General features: G+C 43.3%; 1 protein-coding gene across 5 annotated transcripts in view; it reads right to left on the reverse strand.

Moving 5' to 3' along the window:
- The window catches only part of Rnf214 (ring finger protein 214), a 45,381-nt gene that overhangs the window by 3,197 nt on the left and 23,082 nt on the right, over positions 1-19,102 (reverse strand). For all 5 annotated transcript variants that reach the window (XM_055621764.1, XM_055621760.1, XM_055621762.1 and 2 more), the window contains exons 7-12: positions 4,038-4,134; positions 3,756-3,844; positions 1,967-2,057; positions 1,663-1,761; positions 466-842; positions 226-358 (exon numbers count right to left, since the gene is read on the reverse strand). In XM_055621764.1, the coding sequence (XP_055477739.1) occupies positions 226-358; positions 466-842; positions 1,663-1,761; positions 1,967-2,057; positions 3,756-3,844; positions 4,038-4,134 (886 nt within the window). The remainder of the gene's footprint in view (positions 1-225; positions 359-465; positions 843-1,662; positions 1,762-1,966; positions 2,058-3,755; positions 3,845-4,037; positions 4,135-19,102) is intronic.

Here is a 19,102-nt window from a genome sequence, read left to right on the forward strand (position 1 = left end):
ACACACACACACACACACACACACACACACACACACACACACACACACAAAATAATAAACTTAATTTTAAGAAAAGAGTACCACAAAGAGAAATCATTCCTTTTCACCATGAAAAGAGCAGAGCAAATACCCCTTGCTCTGATGCGTCACTCTCAGGTCTTCTGAAGTTGGCTTCTTCCTTAACCTCTCAGCAGGTCTAAGGTCTCTCCCTGTGGCTCCTCTTACCTGAGTGCTAGATGCCACCCGTTCATGCTCTGCCAGCCGTGCAGCTACCAGCTGGATTAATTCTTCCATGGTCAGGCCCGCCATGGTGGTACGTGCTGTCTTGATTTGCTGAAGAATGTTGGTCATCTGGGCCCTGATGAGGGAAAGAAAATCAATCTTCATAGAACATCCACACAACCTCATTTCAAACCATAAGCACTTCTCTGACAGATACCTGAACTGATTCATAACGACACTTACTTATTACACTGTGGGAACCGAGTCAGCAGCTTCTCCAGGATCTTCTCCAGTTTGTCTACTGGTTGGGGCCGGGGAGTTTCAGTAGAAGCCTTAATACCGCCCAAGCCTGGGGGAGGCGGGATGGAGGCAGCAGGAGGCATGTGTGGACCATGAGGGCTGACCAAGGAACCCAAGCCAGGGCTGTTTCTCCCATGTGAGCCAGGAAGAGGTGGGGAAGGTTGTTTAGACTGGGAAAGGGCGGGGTTCAAGATTGGAAAAGACAACGAGCGAGGATCTGCACTGGGCATAACCAGAGGCATTGTGACCTGCCCAATAGAGAAGGGCATCCGAGGGGTCAGAGAGGGACTGGGCTGAAATACTTGAAGCATGAAATCTGCCTGCAAAGGAGAAGAGATGGAGGACAAAAAGAGATAGGGAGAAAAGGTTAGGAACTGGAGCAAAGGACAGAGAGATGATTCAGTTGGTAAAGTATCTGCCTTGCAAGCATAAGGACCTGAGTTCACATACCCACACCCACACAGAAGCATACAGTGGGGCATAGATCTGTAACCCTAATGCTGTGGGAGCAAAGAAAAGCAGGTCCCTGCAGTGGCCAGCCAGTTTAGCCAAACCCTGAGCTCTAGCTTCGGCAAGAGACTCAAAAAGTAAGCCAGGCAGGCTGGGGATGGTAATGGACGTGTTCAATCCCAGGACTCAGGAAGCAGAGACAGATGGATCTCTGTGACTCTTAAGGGCAGAGTGGTCTACCTAGTGAGTTCGAAGACAACCAGGGCTACATAGTAAGACCCTGTCTCAAACAATGAAACAGGCCTAAGAGGTAAAAAGTAACCCAAAGTTCATTCTGGCCTAAGTACATGGGAACACACATATACATACACAAAACCACATGTGCACACATATACAAGCATGCATTCACATATACGTTATATAAACATAGACACACACACACACACACACACACACACACACAAATATTTTTAGGAGCTGAGTAGTGGTGGTGCATCACTTCAGTCCCAGCACTTGGGAGGCAGAGGCAACTGGTTCGAGACCAGCCTACTCTACAAAGGGAGTTCAGGACAGCCAGAGCTATACAGAGAAACCCTTCCTTGAAAAACCAAAACAAAAAAAGGCAAACAAGCAGAGAACTCTGACTGTCGACAACACGCACGCCAGACTCCTCAGGGCCAGCAATCTTACCTCTGAGGGGGGTGGAGGCAAAGTGGGGGTAGGGATCTGAGGAAGGCTGCTCAGCTTGGCTCCATTCCTTACTAGCTGGATATGACTATTAAACTGGTCCTGGAACAAAAGGAAGAGAAAGGATTGTCCTTCACTGCTGGGCTGCATGGACCTTGGGAGAAAGCACACACCAACTCTCTGGAGAGCACAGGAGTGGTGGGGCAGGCTCTGAGCAGCAGTGCAAGAGGTTAGCCACCAGCCCACGGTCAGGAGAGGGTGAGCACAGCCTGGGGCTGACTGACTCACCATTGCTAACTACACTCACCCGAACATTCTTTTTCATTATCCGAACTCCATTCAGTCTTGTCTCCCACTCTTGTTTGGAACGAACTGTGTCCAGTGTTGGAGGAGTTGACCTTTCAAAAAAACAAAGAATTCACAGAATTCAAAAAACAAAATAACAACAGTCAATCAAGCAATTCCTTTGTTTGTTTGTTTGTTTGTTTGTTTGTTTTTTCAAGATGGCGTCCCTCTGTGTAGCTCTAAATGTCCTGGAACTCGCTCTGCAGAACAAGCTGGCCTCACAGAAACACACCTACCTCTGCCTCCCAAGTGCTAGGATTAAAGCCATGTGCTACCACCACCACCTAGCTAACAATCAATTCTTAATTTATGGAAAATATACACCAAGAAGCAGTTTGGGCCAAAAAGCATTTCCTCCATACGTGGTCCCTCAAAGTCACTAAGAGCAAGATGGCAGCCCAACACGTCTGCCTCCTCTTTGGGTCAGCGTGTGCTCGACTCTGCATAGGCATGTTACTTATCTCTCATATATCACTTATTAGCATTTAACTAATCTATAGCCTACCCTTTTGATGATGGCACAAAGACAACTGTCCTAAAATTTCAGTCACTTTGGATTCCAGGAAGAATAAAACTTCCAAAGAAAGGCCACCCCTCTACATGAGTGCAATCATCCATGAGGGTAAGCCTGCACCCTAAAGTCATCTTGTGGGGACCTGACTGATCCCCTCAAGTGATGACAGCTGTAAGAACTTCATTAGATCACCTTACAGATCAAGAACCAAAACAAATTATCAATGAGACTACATCTTGAGCCACACTGGTTAATTATTTACCCCTCTGGCCCCTTGCCCCAAACCCTTCTCTTTGTAAACCTAAAGTTCAGTGCGACATCATGGTGCATACCTATCAAGCAAACATTCTGAAGGTAGAGGCAGAAGAATCATGTGTTCCAGGCAGCCTGGACTACACAAAATCTTATCCCAAGCAAAGCACTAGGACTAGAGAGATGATGGCTCAGCATCATCTTAAGTTAATAGGGCTTGCTGCTCCTGCAGAATGAAGTATGGTTCCTAGCATCCACATTGAGCACTTATAAGACATAACTGTAGGTGCCTGTACACATGTGTATACAAACACTCAAACATACACACATAAATATAAATTTTAAAAAGTCTTTTTAAAAACCTATACAAACAGTCAAGCGTGATGGCACACCTTTAATCCCAGTACTCAGGGAGGCAGAGGCAGGCAGATAACTGTGAGTTTGAGGCCAGCCTGATCTACAGAGCAAGTCCAGGACAGCCAAGGCTACATGGAGAAACCCTGTCTTGGGGAAGGGGGAAGATGTAGGAGCAAAGAGTCAAGGTCATCTGCTTCATATAAATGATACACTTTTCTGTTTGAAACATGGTCTCCTGTGTAAACCATCTTGCCTGGAATTTTCAATCCTCCTGCCTCAGACTCCCAATTACTGGAGTCTCCCAATTACAGGAAAGTACCAGCATGCTGGTTCAAGTCATCATCCACAGAGAGGGTTCTGGCCTGCCTGAAAATGATATAGGGATCCTCCAAATCCTGGGGCAGGCAGAGGAGAAATGGCCATGGAAGAAACAAAGCGCCAAAGACCTATATTATGTTTTGATGGTTTATACAGAAATACAATAATAAAAAGCACAAAGCTATAAAAAGAGGATAAAGTGAGGAAATACAGAAAGAACATGGAAGAGAACACAGAAATGGCCTTAAAAGCTTATGAAGACAGATGCCCGCCAGGCCTACTGGCCTAGGCCTTAGAGGGAGGCACTTACTTGAGGTAAGTCAGATGAAGCTCTGCTTCTTTCTCTGCTTCTTCCAGTTTCAACACCAGCAACTCCTTCCTGCTCTCTAGTGACAGGATCTAAGGAACCCATTCATGCACATGTGCGAACACACACACACACACACAGAGTGGGGAGAGGGAGAAAATGCTTATTAACTTTACAAACACAAACTATGTATAGTTAGAACAAATGCCTCCAGGCTTCTAATACTCTACAAAACAGCATCTGGGAGCATAAAGCCCAGGCTCTGAAGACATTGTCTCTTCTTACCTCTGCCTTCCAGGCCCGCTCTGTCTCTTCCATAATGTTCCGGTTGATTTCACCATCCTGGTTCTTGAGTCTATCCAGTTCCATTTCCCACACTTCTCTATACAGCAAGAAGCCGAGAACAAGGTTAAGGGAGGAAACACGGCCTGTTGAGCAACACCAAGGCAAAAGGAAGCCCCAGGCTGCTGTGCGGGGGCTGCTGTGAAGCCTTACTCCCGGGGCTCACTCCAGAGACACAAACGGTATCTACAGTGGTCTAAACTGCAAACAGCTCCAACATGGGACATGGCCACTTCTCCACTTACTCAAGTAAAGTTAACAAATATACATTCAATATTATATAGAGCCCAAACATAGCTGGACACAGTAGCTCATGCCTGTAATCCTAGTCCTTGGAAGGCTAAAACAGGTGGATTGCTTTTGGACTACAGGTGAGACCCTGTCTCAAAGAAACAAAACTCTTCATGAGGCCAATGCTCCATGTATTCAAGGCATTCAAACTCTTTAAGGTATTCTTTTACTTCTCAGTGTGTTTTCCAATGCGGATGGTAAAGAGCACCAGACCAAATGCTGGGCCAGTCAACACTCATCTCTAACACTCAGTTGGTCACTTGTTACTGGCTTCCTGATCTCTACATTTCCTTAACTACAGTAAAATTCTTCAAAAGATGGGATTGGGAGGGAATGAAGGAGGGGGCTGCAGCTGGGATACAAAGTGAATAAACTGTAATTAATATAAAAAATAAAAATTTAATTAAAAAAAAACTCTTCAAAAGGAAGATGTGGCAGATAGCTAAGGATTGTGGTAGTGATTCCAGTACTTGAGAGCTTAAGACAAGAGGATCGCCACAAATTTAAGGACAAACTAGACAACACACTGTGTTCTAAGCCAGCTTATGCTATAAGGTAAGATTCTGTTTCAAAAAGGAAAATGTATTTCTATCATACCTAGCACTCCTCTTTTTTATCTGTTTCTCCCATCTTAAAATGTTTTCTACCCCAACTCCTATCCCTAGGGTTGGTGAGCCTAGCACTGGAGTATCTCCTAGGAGATGGGTCTTTCTATATTAAACTGGGACAGCTCACCCTCCTACTCAGGACTGAAGGGCCACCGTGGAATAGACCAGGAAGAGGATTTTCTATTACACTTGCCTGTGAGCTGAAAGCATGGATTATTCAGATTCATGCAAAGAATTGAATGAAAATGTTCCATGTTATCTTCGATGCATTTTAAAAAGGCAAAAGAAAATAGTTTGAGAAAAGTTACATACTAAGAGAAATACTTTTACTTTTCTCTATTGAGAGAAATTATTTTATTCTTCTTAGTAACCTTAAGCATATGAAAGCACAACTCATTCCTTCTCTTCCTTAGTTGGTTTTGTTGTTTTGTTTTTAAAGACAGGGCCTCACTATATAGCTCTGGCTGTCCTGAAACTCACTATATAGATCAGGTTGGCCTCAATGTCACAGAGATCCATTTACTTTTGCCTCCTAAGTGCTGGGACCAAAGGTCCTTACCACCACATATATAGTGTTTTTGTTGTATTTTCCCCCTGCCCTCAGACAGGGTCTCTATGTTCCCTTGCAGCAAACCTCATGTTTCAGCTTCCCCATTGCTTGGATTTAAGTGTGAGTCACCATGCCCAGCAAAAGGCAGTAATTCTCTTTTAAAATTTTATGTATGTATGTATGTATGTATGTATGTATCTGTCTGTCTATCTATCTTTTATGTATAGGTGTTTTGTCTGAATGTATGGTTGTGTACTACATCTGTGCCTGGCACCCTCAGAGGTCCTGAGATTGGAGTAACAGACAGCTGTGAGTGTGAGCTGCCATGTGGGTATTAGGAACAGAACCGGAGACCTTTGGAAGGACAGCTGTGGAGCCATCTCTGCAGCCCCAGAGGCATTTCTCCTAACAGAAGTGTCTACGGCTCATTCCCCTCACATAGCCCTGTTCACCGATTTCTCCACAGATCCCTGCCCTCTATCTGAGATTCTGGGTGTTTGCTACATACATATCCATTCGCTTATTGACATAAATGTGCATCTGCTTTCTACTGACAAGTTCTGCTCTCTAACAGACCTGAGTAGGTGACCCACATGGTCTCCAGATTAACTTCTGTCACATGAAGAATTCTCCAGCAGTTCTTTAAAGGCTGATAGGTAACTATACTTTCCTGACAAAACATAAGCTTCCAAAGCTAGAATCTCAACATAAGAATATGTAGAATATGCTAGGGCTGGAGAGATGGCTCAGAGGTTAGGAGCACCGAATGCTCTTCCTGAAGACCCAAGTTCAGTTCCCAGCACACATATGGCATCCCACAACTGTCTGTAACTCCAAGATCTAACATACATCCAAGCAAAACATCAATGCAGTAAATAAGTAAACAAAATAACAAATAAAGAATATGTAGAATGCTTTACGAAGTCCAATGATGTCCCACCTAGTTTGGAATTCTTCCTTTGATAATGAGATAATTATAGAACATGACAGATTGCTTTCTGTGTCTGGTGATATCCTTGAAGATGACAGACACTTAAGAAATAGTTTGTCTTTTACTAAATACATATGTCAACTACATATGTATTTATATATGTATATACTTATATCAGAGAAATCCTCTTCTGGGTATGGAAAAAGCCACATATTCACAAACAAAGATTCTTTCCCTTTGGCCATTTGGCCACATTTACCATACTGGCATCCAAATAAAAGAGAACTTCTGACCAATACAACAAAAATGGATAGGAATGGCTGGCAAGAAAGCGCAGTAAGTAAAGGTATTTGCTGCTGAGTCTGATGACCAGAGTTCAATCTCTAGGACCCATATGGGGTAAGGAGAGACAATTCATGCAAGCCGCCCTCTGAACTCCACATGTGCTTGCACTGGCTTAGTTAGCGTTTCCCTTAGCTGTGGCAAAACATCGTGACTGTAAGCAATTTGGGGAAGAAAAAGTTTATTCTGCTTACACTTCCACATCACAGTCCATTACTGATGGAAGTCAGGGCAAGAAACGCTGCAGAGGCCACGAAAGAGTGCTGCCTACTGGCTGGCTCGGCCTGTTTTCTTATAGCATTAGGACTACCAGCACAAGAGTGGCACCACCCACAGTGGGTGAGCCCTCCAACATCACTAATTTTGCAGGGAGGAAGAGGTTCAAGATAGGGTTTCTCTGTGTAACCCTGGCTGTCCTGGACTCACTTTGTACACTAGGCTGGCCTTGAACTCACAAAGACCCACCTGCCTCTGCCTCCCAGAGTGCTGGGATCACAGACATGCGTCACCACACCCAGCTTCACTATCTTTTTAAGATTTATTTACTAATTATGAATACAAAGTCTGCCTACATGTAAGCCTGCACAACAGAGGGCACCAGATCTCATTCTAGATGTTTATGACCCACCATGTGGTCCCTGGGAATTGAACTCAGGATCTCTGAAAGAACCAATGCTCTTAACCTCTGAGCCATCTCTCCCCCACATCACTAATTAAGAAAATGTGCCAGGCAGTGGTCATGCACACTTTTAATCCCTGCACATGGGAGGCAGAGGCAGGTGGATCTCTGAGTTTGAGGCCAGCCTGGTCTACAGAGTGAGTTCCAGGAGAGCCAGGGCTACATAGAGAAACCCTGTCTCAAAAAAAGAAAAGAAAGAAAGAAAAGAAAATCCACTACAGTCCTGCCTACAGGCCAATCTTACAGAGGCATTTTCTCAATTCAGAGTCTGTAAAAGTATCTTTTATTCACCTGAGGTAACTGTTGTCTCCAAGGCTTATTGCCTCCATCTGCTAACTTAGGTCTAGTCCTGGAAGCTTCTAGCCTCTGTATAATCTAATGTTTTCAGCCTCTCAGACTTACTGATAAATAAGCTCACCCTTTTTAGTTTTTTCTTAACTCTGACTGGCTGGTTCAACTCAGCTGTTATGGTTCAAATTCCTCTCCAATCTGGTATTTCTCTTGGCCTCTGAATGAATTGCTCTGTGTGGCCTCAAACTAACTCTGACAATCTGTTCTAAATCTCCTGGTTCCTTCTCTGTCTCATTCTATCTTCACCTATGTCTAGCTTGTTCTCATTCTCTCTCTCCTCTCTCTCTGTTTTGTTTTTTAGACAGGGTTACTGTGTGTACCCTTGGCTGTCCTCAAACTCACAGAGAAATGACTGTCTCTGCCTCCTGAGTGCTAGGAATACAGGCCTGCACCATCAAGCCCAGCTGTGCTTGTTCTCTCTTTAACCTGTCTCTGTAAAACTTGCCCAGTAAAACTGCCTCCTCTTTCCCTCTCTTCTGCGCTCCTATCCTTGAAATCACCTCTCTTCTCTCTTCTTGAGAGAGTTGGATTTATCCTATCCTGTTAAATCGTTCTCTGATTTGTCACTTTGTCTGCCTCTCAATTAGACATTACTTTCAAACATGGGTGCTTCCTTCCAACAACTAACCTTACCTACATTGTTTGGGATTAAAGGTGTGTACTAAGGACATGTCATTACTCCATCCAGAGTAGCCATGCTTCTGGATTAAAATCCCTCTACATCTCCCCCCTTTCTGTTTAAACTAAAACACAGCTTAATTCTTTACAACAGAAACAATTATCAATCCCACAAATTTAGGTCTGAATGTCCTCATCAAGATCCATTAATGCGATGATTCTTCATAACTGCAGTCCTAATTACATGTCTTCAGAAGCATCAAGGTTTTCAGTCTGTCATGCTGATGAATGATCTGTCCTTTTTCAGCTGGTTGTTGAAACTGTCTTCATGCAGTGGGATCTGCTTTCTGTGTCTCTTCCTTGAGTCATACCTTTCACGTGGAAGCCTCTCTTATTTGGATCAGAACTTTATCAATTTTGATGGAACCCATAGTCTATCACAGTTTCAACAATGTTTAAAAGTCCAAAGTTCAAAGTCTCTTCTGAGATTCATGCAACCTCTTAACTGTAATCTCCTATAAAATCAAAATCAAAAAGCAGATCACATACTTTCAACTTATCATGGCACAGAATATACATTACCGTTCCAAAACATAGGGAAGAGGAGCACAGTAAGGAGATACTGGACCAAAGCAAGAATGAAAACCAGCTGAGCAAACTCCAAACTCTCCATCTCCATGTCTGATGTCAAAGTGCTCTTCAGATCTCCAACTTCTTTCATCTTTGTTGACTGCAACACACCTCTTTTTTGGGCTGGTTCCTCTCTGTGTTGGCAGCTCTCCTCAGGATTCCAGAGCACTGGCATCTCTAACATCTTGGGGTCTTCGAGGCAACTTCAAAGCTTCTTGTTCCAATGTCTGGGATCCACATATGATCTTCTGGGTGCCTCCAAAGGGCTTGGGTCACTTCTCCAGCTCTACCCTCTGTAGCATACTAGGCTTTAGTTGACTCCACTTAACTGTTGCTGCTGTTCTTGGTGTTCTCATGGAACTGGCATCTCCAATACTCTGGGGGCTACACTTTCACCAACAGCCTCATATAGATTCTCTTCATGGTGCCAAGCCTCAGCTTCACTGCATGACCCTTTCAATCCTGGACCTTGAACTGCCACTGGGGCTGCAACTTCACCAATGGCCTTTCCTGGCCTCTCACAGTGCCAAGCCTTAGCTACTCTTCATGACCCCTCCATCCCTTCAAAATCAGTTTACCTGGGTGACTCTTGCACATTACCAAGCCTGGCTGCCAGCAAAAGGTCTATCTCTGGAACACGGCTTCTTTGAGAACTCCAGAGTTCTCAAAAAACACTTCCCAGATTTCACCTCGGTAATGCTGATCTCTTCTTAATCACCACTAATTTCTTAGCTCCAGCTAACCAGGATCAATTGGCCCAGTAACCCCTTCTATTCTTGACTGCAAAGCTAGACACACGTGGCTAAAGCTGTCAAGTTCTGTGGCTTGCTGAGGCGGGATCATGGCCCCCTTGTTCTATTACATCTTTACCAGCTTTCTGTTTTCAATGGTTTCCTTCACTGTCTAAGCTTGGCTATCCTGGAACTTGCTGTGTAGACTGACCTTGAACTCAGAGATCTGCATGCCTGTTTCCTGAGTGCTAGGATTAAAAGCATATATCACTATGCCTGGACCTAAGCTTTTCTTTACCTGGAACTTGTTCTGTACCTACCTGGCTGGCCTTGAACTCAGAGAGCTTGCTTGCCTCTGTCTCCTGGGATTAAAGGCATGTACCACCATGCCTGGACCTAAGGTTTTCTTTAATTCCTTTTCATAAGATCTCTATAAGTTCTGCATTGTAGTTCACTCCAGATATAATCTAGTTAACAACCCAGAATAGCCATTACCATCCATCCCTTGTCAATTTGACATACAGTCATATCTCCTTATGTACAAATAAAAACAATACCCAGGTCATATTAATGCCTAACATAATATACGTATCCCTAACATGATATAACTGCAAATGCATAAACAATAAGCTTAGTTGGGTGGGATCTTACCCCAAGGTCATCACTCCCTTAATTCCATTTAATATCTTTTTTTTTAAATGTTTCTTTTTCTAAGATTTATTTATTTATTATGTATACAGTGTTCGGCCTGCATGTATACCTGTATGCCAGAAGAGGGCACTAGATCTCATTGTAGGTGGTTGTGAGCCACAAGTAGTTGCTGGGAATTGAACTCAGGATCTCTGGAAGAGCAGCCAGTACTCTTAACCTCTGAGCCATCTCTCCGGCCCCCACCCATCCATTTAATACCTTTAAACACAGGATTTAGCTCCATTCCACTTCCTGGTGTCTCTTTAATACTTGAACCATATGCTTTGTATTTTTCCTTTTTCAGTTTGCTACATTTGATCAAAACACTGTTCATAAGAGTGAACTACAGGTCAGAACCTATGCTAGGCTTTTTTGAGACTTCCTTTGTCAATGTAATTAATCTGAATCTCTTCTCCTTAGCCTCAGGCAGACTCTAAAAAGCAGCTACATTTCTTCACCAAAATATCACAAGAATGATCTCTAGGCCACATATTAAAATTCTTCTCCTCTGAAGCCTCATGAGCCAGGGCCCCATAGTTCAAATCACCGTGAGTACCACTGTCTGCCATGCTTCTACTAGCATGGCCCATTAAGCCTCACTTCAAGCATTCTACTGCTTTCCAAATCCAAAATCACAAAGTCCACATTCCTCCAAACAAAATCATGGTCAGGCCTATCACAGGAGTATCCCAGTCCCTGGTACCAACTTCTCTCTTAGTTAGGATTCCCATGCTGTGAAGAGACACCATGACTAAGGCGACTCTTATAAAGGCTAACATTTAATTAGGGATGGCTTACAGTTTCAGAGATTTTGTCCATTATCACCACAGTAAGAAGCATGGCAGCTTGTGGGCAGACATGGTGCTGTAGGAGGCTAGAGTTCTACATCTTGATCCAAAGGCAGCCAGGAGGAAACTGGCATTCTACACTGGGTGGAACTTAAGCCTAGGAGACTCCCAAAGCCCACCCCCACAGTGACAAATCCCATCCAACAAGGCCACACCTCCTAGCAGTGTGGCCAAGCATTCAAACACTTGAGTCTATGGGTGCCAAACCTATTCAAGCCACCACATTCCACTCCCTGGCCCCCCATAAGCTTATAGCCATAACATAATGCACAATGCTTTTAGTCCAACTTCAAAAGTCCCCATAGTCTATCACAGTACCTCTTCCCAAATGACTCTAGCTCGTGGCAACCTGACATAAAACTACTAAGTACATACACACACACAAATAAATAAGTGTAATAATATTTTTATTAATGAAACTTGAACCTAACGTATTGTTTTTACTAGGGCAAGTGCTATAAATTGCAATATATCTTCTTCTTGTTAAGATTTATTTATTTATAGACGGGTCTCATTAGATAGCCACCAAGAATTTGCTATGTAGACAAGGCTGGCTTCAAATTCACACAGATCCACCTGCCTCTGTCTCTGAAGCGCTGGGGTTAAAGGCATGTGCCACCACACCTGGAAGGATTTACTTATTTTATTTTTTATACGTATGATTGTTTGCCTACATGTATGTCTGAGCGCCACATTCTTGTAGTTCCCAGGAAGCTCAGAAGACAGCATTAGAGCCTCTGGAATTGCAGTTACAAACAAACGAAAGGCGCCATATTGGCGCTGGGAGCAGAACCCATATCTTCCAAATGCAACAAATGCTCTTAACTGCTGAGCCATCTTTCCAGCCCCATAAATCCACCCCTCCCCCACCTCCCAGACAGGGTTTCTCTATGTAACCTTGGCTGTCCTAGACTCATTTTGTAGACCAGGCTGGCCTCAAGCCCACAGTGATCCTGGTCTGCCTCTGCAGGCATTAAAGGTGTGAACCAGCATGCCTGGCATAAATCTTATTTTTTAAATTAAGTTTTAATTTTTAAGCTCAACTGCTCACTACCACACTACTCATAAAAAGGTCAACTATTAAAGCCAGGAGGAGTAAGTGGGTTACATATGTAACCCCAATACTGGGGAAGTTTGGACTACTGTGTTCCATAGCTAGCCTGAAGACCCGCCTCAAAGGCAAAACACAGAGGAGCGTGGGGTTGGGGAGATGGCTCAGCAAGTAAAGCACTTGACAAGCAAGCAAGAAAGTTAAAAGGTCCAAAATTTAGATAAAGCCAGAAGCAGGAAGCTGTAGTGTGTGTCTGTAATCTTACAGAGAAATGGGAAGGAGTACCTGAAGCTTACAGGCCAGATGACAAAACAACAGAGACCCAGTCATTAACCAGAAAGGCAAGACTGAGACTGTAAGTTGTTCTCTGACCTCCACATCCATGCAATAACATAAACACATACACACACTGAATACACACACTAAGATTTTTAAATATTTAAAGAAAAAGTCTCTGCTGTTAAGGTTGAAGTCTGGCATTACTGGAAAGCCCCTGAGCTAGAAGCTAAAATTCATACTCCCTTCCTCAGCTGGGTTCCCTCCTCTCCAACTACTCCAGGGAAATCCCAGAACCTCTAAGGAGAGTCATATAGCCCTCAGGGTGATTAGAGGCCCAACCCTGTGTGTAGCTGGGAATTCCTGGAAATACTCTCCCCATGCTAATGAAATGTCTTGGCACCTTAGTTTCTTGACCTTTTCCTATACCTCTAACCATATCTAGAGTTCTTCCCCAATCCCCTGCTGCCCATAGGGCAGTTAAGCACTGTGCTCCCCTTCTTATAATAGGACTGTGCTGCTGCATGTAAATGAAGTTTCCCTGGCACTCCTAGCCCCAGTGAATCAGACACATTCACCCCCAAAACTTCTTCCACCACCCAAGGTTTATGATGTCCCTGACTCACAAAAGCTCTCTCACTCCATTCCTCCACCATGACCATCTGAGACTCATCATTTATTCTGGGGAAAGAAGGGCTCCCTTCCTCCCCGAAGAATTCACTGCTGAATCCCCAGGTTTGACTTCCGGCCAAGGTCACTGCTGAAGCCTATTAGAGCCACTGACTGACACTGGACCTGTATTCTAGTTGGAACCAACCAGGTGCTGCTGTTTGCTTGAACCCTCTGTCCTTAGCACAGTGGATTAACGGAAGGGCTGTAATTCTTGGAACTACTGAGTTTCCCTTGCTGTCCAGTACTGGCAATCTCAATAAAAAGAGATAATTATGGCGGGGCAGGGTGGCACACACCTTTAATCCCAGCACACAGGAGGCAGAGGCTGTTGGATATCTGTGAGTTCAAGACTAGCCTAGTCTACAAAGTGAATCCAGGACAGCTAGGACTACACAGAGAAACCCTGTCTCAAAAAGTAAACAGATAAATAAATAATTTACCTTACCTTTAGGGCTGGAGAAATGGCTCAATGGTTAAAAGATTTGGCTACTCTTCCAGAGCTCTTGAGTTCAATCCCCAGCAACCACATGGTCGCTCATAACCATCTGTAATGGGATCTGATTGCCTCTTCTGGTGTGTATGAAGACAAAACACTCATATATATAAAATAAATAAATACATATTAAAAAAGAATTAATAGTAACACAGTGGAAAAACTCTTCCACACCCTGGGTAAGAATGGGAGGCTTTCACACAGAGCTCGCTCTGCCAGCTCTAGCTGTTCTAAGGGAAGCAGAGCCTAAGACTTCTAGGTTCCATCCGTTCCCACCTGGAAGCCGCAACAGACTGTCCTTCCAGCCAGATGGCCAACATGGAACAACAGCTAGCGCCCATATCACAAACACAAAACCAAAGATCAAACAAAACTTGTGATTTGAAATGGCAGTTCAAGGCTAGAGATGACTCAGTAGTTGAAATCGCTAGATGCTCTTGCAGAGAGAAGAGCAGGTTCATTCGTGTCCCAGCACCCACATGGTAGTTCACAGTCATCCATAACTTTAGTTCTACAGGATTTGATGCCCTCTTCTGCCCTCCATGAGCACCAAGGGTGCATGTGGTATACAGAGATACATTAAAGCAAAATATTCCTATATTCCTACATAAAAATAATAATAAATCTAAAAACATTTTTAAAAAGATAGAAATGGCCAGGCATGGTGGCTCACGCCTACAATTCCAGCACTCAGGGAGGCAGAGACAGGCAGATCTCTGTGAGTTCAAGGCCAGCCTGGTCTACAAAGGATAGCCAAGATTAGTCTAGGAGAGCCAAAGCTACACAGAGAAACCCTGTCTCAAAAAACAAACAAACAAAACAAAAAAAGAAAGAAGACATAAATGGCTGTCTATTACACAGGTCTACCATTACTGACTTTTTTTTTTTTAATCTGGATGACTATGTGAACTTTAATTTTTATTGTGAGTGTGTGCATACATGTGTGTATGGGTGTTCTGCCTGTATGTATGCCTGAATGACATGCGCATGAACTGTCTTTGGAGGCCAGAAGAGGGCACTGGATGTCTTGGTACTGAAGTAACAGACTGTTGGTTGTGAGCCTCCATGAGGATCCTCTCAAGGAGCAACTAGTGCTCTTGACTGCAGAGCCATTTTTCTAGCCCCTTCCTTGTTATTTTCAATTTCACAAGTACAAATAATGCCAAGACAAGCATCTCTGTATGTGTAAGTAATACAGGTTAATGACAAAAATGATGTAGTTAGATGTGAGAGGAAACAAAGCTAGTTAAGCCACAGGCTCTGAAACTAAGGTCAGCTGGGTTCCACTCCCAGCCTCACCCACTACTCTGCACTGCTTGGCTAGTAAGTCTTTCTGTGCCTTGTCTTCACGGAGTATGAAGTGGAGAGGACACCTATAGCACTCTGTGAACTAAATGAGTTAACATAATGTAAGATGCCTTATGATTTCTAACAAATATTGAGCACTTTATAAATGCCAATTATCATTTGGCTGTTAAAACAATTTCTCCAGAGAAACTTATATGTGTGTGTGTGTAATATATAAATATAAATATATAAATATATAAATATATAAATATATATATATATATTTTTTTTATTTTTATTTTTTTAAGCCAGGCACAATAGCAAATACTTTTATTTCCCAGTACTTGGAAAGCAGAAGTAGGAGGATCCCAGTGAATCTGAGGTCAGCTTAGTCTACATAGCCAGGGATGCATAATAACTCTGACTAAAAAACAAAGTTAAACATCGCTTTCCCCAACAAGTGGCAGTAAGAATACTGCCTTGGAATAGAGAAGCAGATGCCAGTGTCCCATGGAATACCTCTGACAGAGGCAGAGATAAGACCTCGTATCTCTGAGCCTTCAGCCTGCAGCCTTTCTTGTAGAATTATGTCACACTCAGATTAGGGCAAGAAAACAAAACAGAATTAAAAACAGTGGAGAGTAAGTAGATATAGTCAGCTGTGGTATCCAAAGGTGTGTGTGTTCCGACACAGGTCTCATGTAGCTTTGGCTTGTCTCATACTCATTATGTACAGAAAGCTGACCTTGAAGTCCAGATCCTCCTGTCTCTCCCTCCTAAGTGCTAAAAATACAGGTTCAAACTACCAAGCTAGGCTGGAAACCAGTTTCTTGAAACAGTGCAGACATACACAAAATTATCAGATATAGAAAACATTACTGGGATGAATTCTTCATTGATTCAACATCTTTAGTAGTAGCCTCAATGTGCTAGGCATTTTAAAACCTACAGATAAAACCCAGATGCTTTTCTGGTAGTTTGCTTGGTGAGCAAAAGAAACAAGGAAAATGCAGGCAGAACAAGCCAAATGTGTAAAGGGTAAGAGTTAAGAGCACAGAATCCCAGCAGAATGAAAACAGAGGCAACTAGCACAGAGATGGCACTAAAAGCCCTAGAGATGGAGCTGCACTTTCAAAGCATAGGCCAGGGTCCCCAAACACACTGTAGGCTCACTCCACAGAGCTAAAACTTTTAGCTTAAATTTGTAAGCTTGAAAGGAAAGACCCAGCACTAGGGAGGCAGAGGCAGGCAAATTTCTGTGAGTTTGAGACCAGCCTGGTCTACAGAGCGAATTCTGTAGACCGAATTCCAGAACAGTCAAAGTCACACAGAAAAACCCTATCTCAAACAAAAAACAAACAAACAAAAAAAAAAACAAAAAAAAAAAAAAAAGAAGGGAGAGAGAAAAAAACAATAAACAAGCAATCAAGCAGGGTGGTGGTGGCACACGCCATTAATCCCAGCACTTGGGAGGCAGAGGCAAGCAGATCTCGGTGAGTTTGAGGCCAGCCTGGTCTACAGAGAGAGTTCCAGGACAGCTAGGGGGCTAAAACAGAGAAACTCTATCTCAAAAAACCAAAAATAAATAAATAAATAAGAATAAAAAGACAGGAAAGAAAGACAGGACAGAACAGACCGTTAACGTGGTATTTACCATGTTCATTCTTTGATGGGCTGACACTGGAGCGTGTGGAACTGCCTCACCCTCATGACTAACACAGTATATGTTTTTGTATTCTTCTGATTTCAGCCTTTTTTTTTCCATGAAGAGACTGTTTGGTTTTTAAGTTTATTTTTATTCATGTGTATGCATATGTCACATGTGTGAGGATGTCCACAGAGGCCAGAGAGGGCACTGGATCCCTGGGAGCTAGAACTACAGTCAGGAGCCACCCTATATGGATGCTGCGAATCAAACCTGGGTCCTCTGCTAGGGCAGCAAGCGGCTTAACTGCTGAAATACCAGTCCAGCCTGAGATTTTAAAATTTTGTGTAAAAAACTCTATCAACACTCAGAAGCTCTATAATGAGTTGAGCCAATATTGAAGTAAATTATGTACTGTGTTATCCAATCAACTATGGGACCACCAAATGGGTATAAAGATCATTTTAAGGAGACACTGAGATTCCACTGCTACAGGAAAGGAAAAAAAAGAAGGTCTAGGAATATCTCTTACAAGAGTTAAAGCAGCAACCTGTAGAGAACAAAGCTTCATAAACTGCTCACGGTGGATGTTCTCCCAGAAGATAACAAACCTCTTCCTTAGGAGAGGTTAATAGCCTTTCAGTACATATGGAGGCCAGAGGGAAAGGGAAGGTGCCTTCCTCCACATCTCTCTATATCATTTTTTGAGACAGGGTCTCTCATCTGAACCTACAGTTCAAAGATCAGCTAGGCTAGCTAGGTGGCAAATTCCAGGGATTCAGCTCTCTGCTCCCCAGAGAGGGAGGTAGTATTACAATGCCAAAGGCCAAGCTTTTTACATTAGTACTGAGCACCCAAATATAAGCCATGTGTTTGCACAGGAAACACTGAGTTACCTCCCCAGTCCTCTACCTTATGTTTTTCAGAGAAGGTCTCTCATAGAAGCTGGAGCTTATTAACTCTGCTAGATTGGCTGACCAATGAGCTGCAGGGATCTTCTTGCCTCACTGGTCCCCCATCCCCTGGTGCTGAGGTTACAGATGTGTGCTGTCATCCCTGGCTTTAGTAGTTACTGAAAATCTCAACTCAGGTCCTCATGCTTTCTTTCACAGTAAGCACCTTACTGACTAAACCACCTCCCTGGCTCACAGACATTCTCATCCACTGAAAGCCCATTTTTATTTCCATGAAACGTTCTCTTGCCCCTCTAGGGAATCGTTTGTGGATTGGAGAAATGACTCAGCTGGTAAAGTACTTGCCTTGAAAGCTCAGAGACCTGAGTTTAATCTGTAGAACCCACATAAAAATGCTGAGCATGGGCTGGAGAGATGGCTTGGCGATTATGGACTGTTCTTCCAGAGAACCCTACTTCAAATCCTAGCACCCACAAGGCAGCTCACAACTGTCTGTAACTCCAGAATCTCACACATTCATACATTCAGGCAAACTACCAATGCAATAAAATAAACATAAATAAATTTTTTTTAATGCTGAGCATGAGGGTGCCTTTAATCACAGCACTCAAGGAGGCAGAGACAGACAGATCTTTGTGTGAGTACAAGGCAAGCCTGGTCTACAAAGTGAGTCCAGGACAGCCAGAGTTACACAGAAAAACCCTATCTCTGAAAATTAAAAAAATAAAAATAAAAAACAAAAATTTTTAAAATGCTGAGCATGGTGGGAAGCTACAGTCATTCCCAGCACTGGATAGGGAAGGCTCACTGGCCAGTTGGTCTAGCCTTACTGGAGAACTCCAGGCCAATGAGAGACCTTCTCTTAAAGGAGGTAAATGGCGTTCCTGGAGATGACATCTGAGGTCACACACACTCTTCTTATAAGTACCTTCCTTTCGTCTTTGCCTAAGAAGATGACTCAGAACTTCAAATTCTAACCCCTTTAAGTTACTGGTTTCTAGTAGCTCTCCCTGTATATATACACTGTACAACAAATAAACTGTTCTTGTTTCTTCCTATCAATCTGGGAATGTAATTTGTTAACCTTAAAAAAGTACAAAAGTTTTTCTTGCCCTTCACAGAATAGGTAAAAGATCCATTCAAGCTTCATGGTATTGTGGTGCATACCTACAACCCTAGCACTCTGGAGGCAGCAGCAGCAGGAGTGCCACAGCATGAGGCCAGACTGGTCTACACAGCAAGCTCCAAGTCAGCAAGGACTTAAAGCAAACTAAACAAAGGAGCAACAAGGTAAATCAACAGATCTTAGGAAGACCTCAGGGCACAAGGCTGGAACTGCAGCTCCTCTGGAGGCGGAATCTGGGGATCTCAAGTTTAAAGTTTGCTTGGGCTACAGAGTAA

This window comes from Psammomys obesus, unplaced genomic scaffold, assembly GCF_907164565.1.
Source record: "Psammomys obesus unplaced genomic scaffold, mPsaObe1.curated_primary_1811, whole genome shotgun sequence".
NCBI classification, from domain to species: Eukaryota; Metazoa; Chordata; class Mammalia; order Rodentia; family Muridae; genus Psammomys; species Psammomys obesus.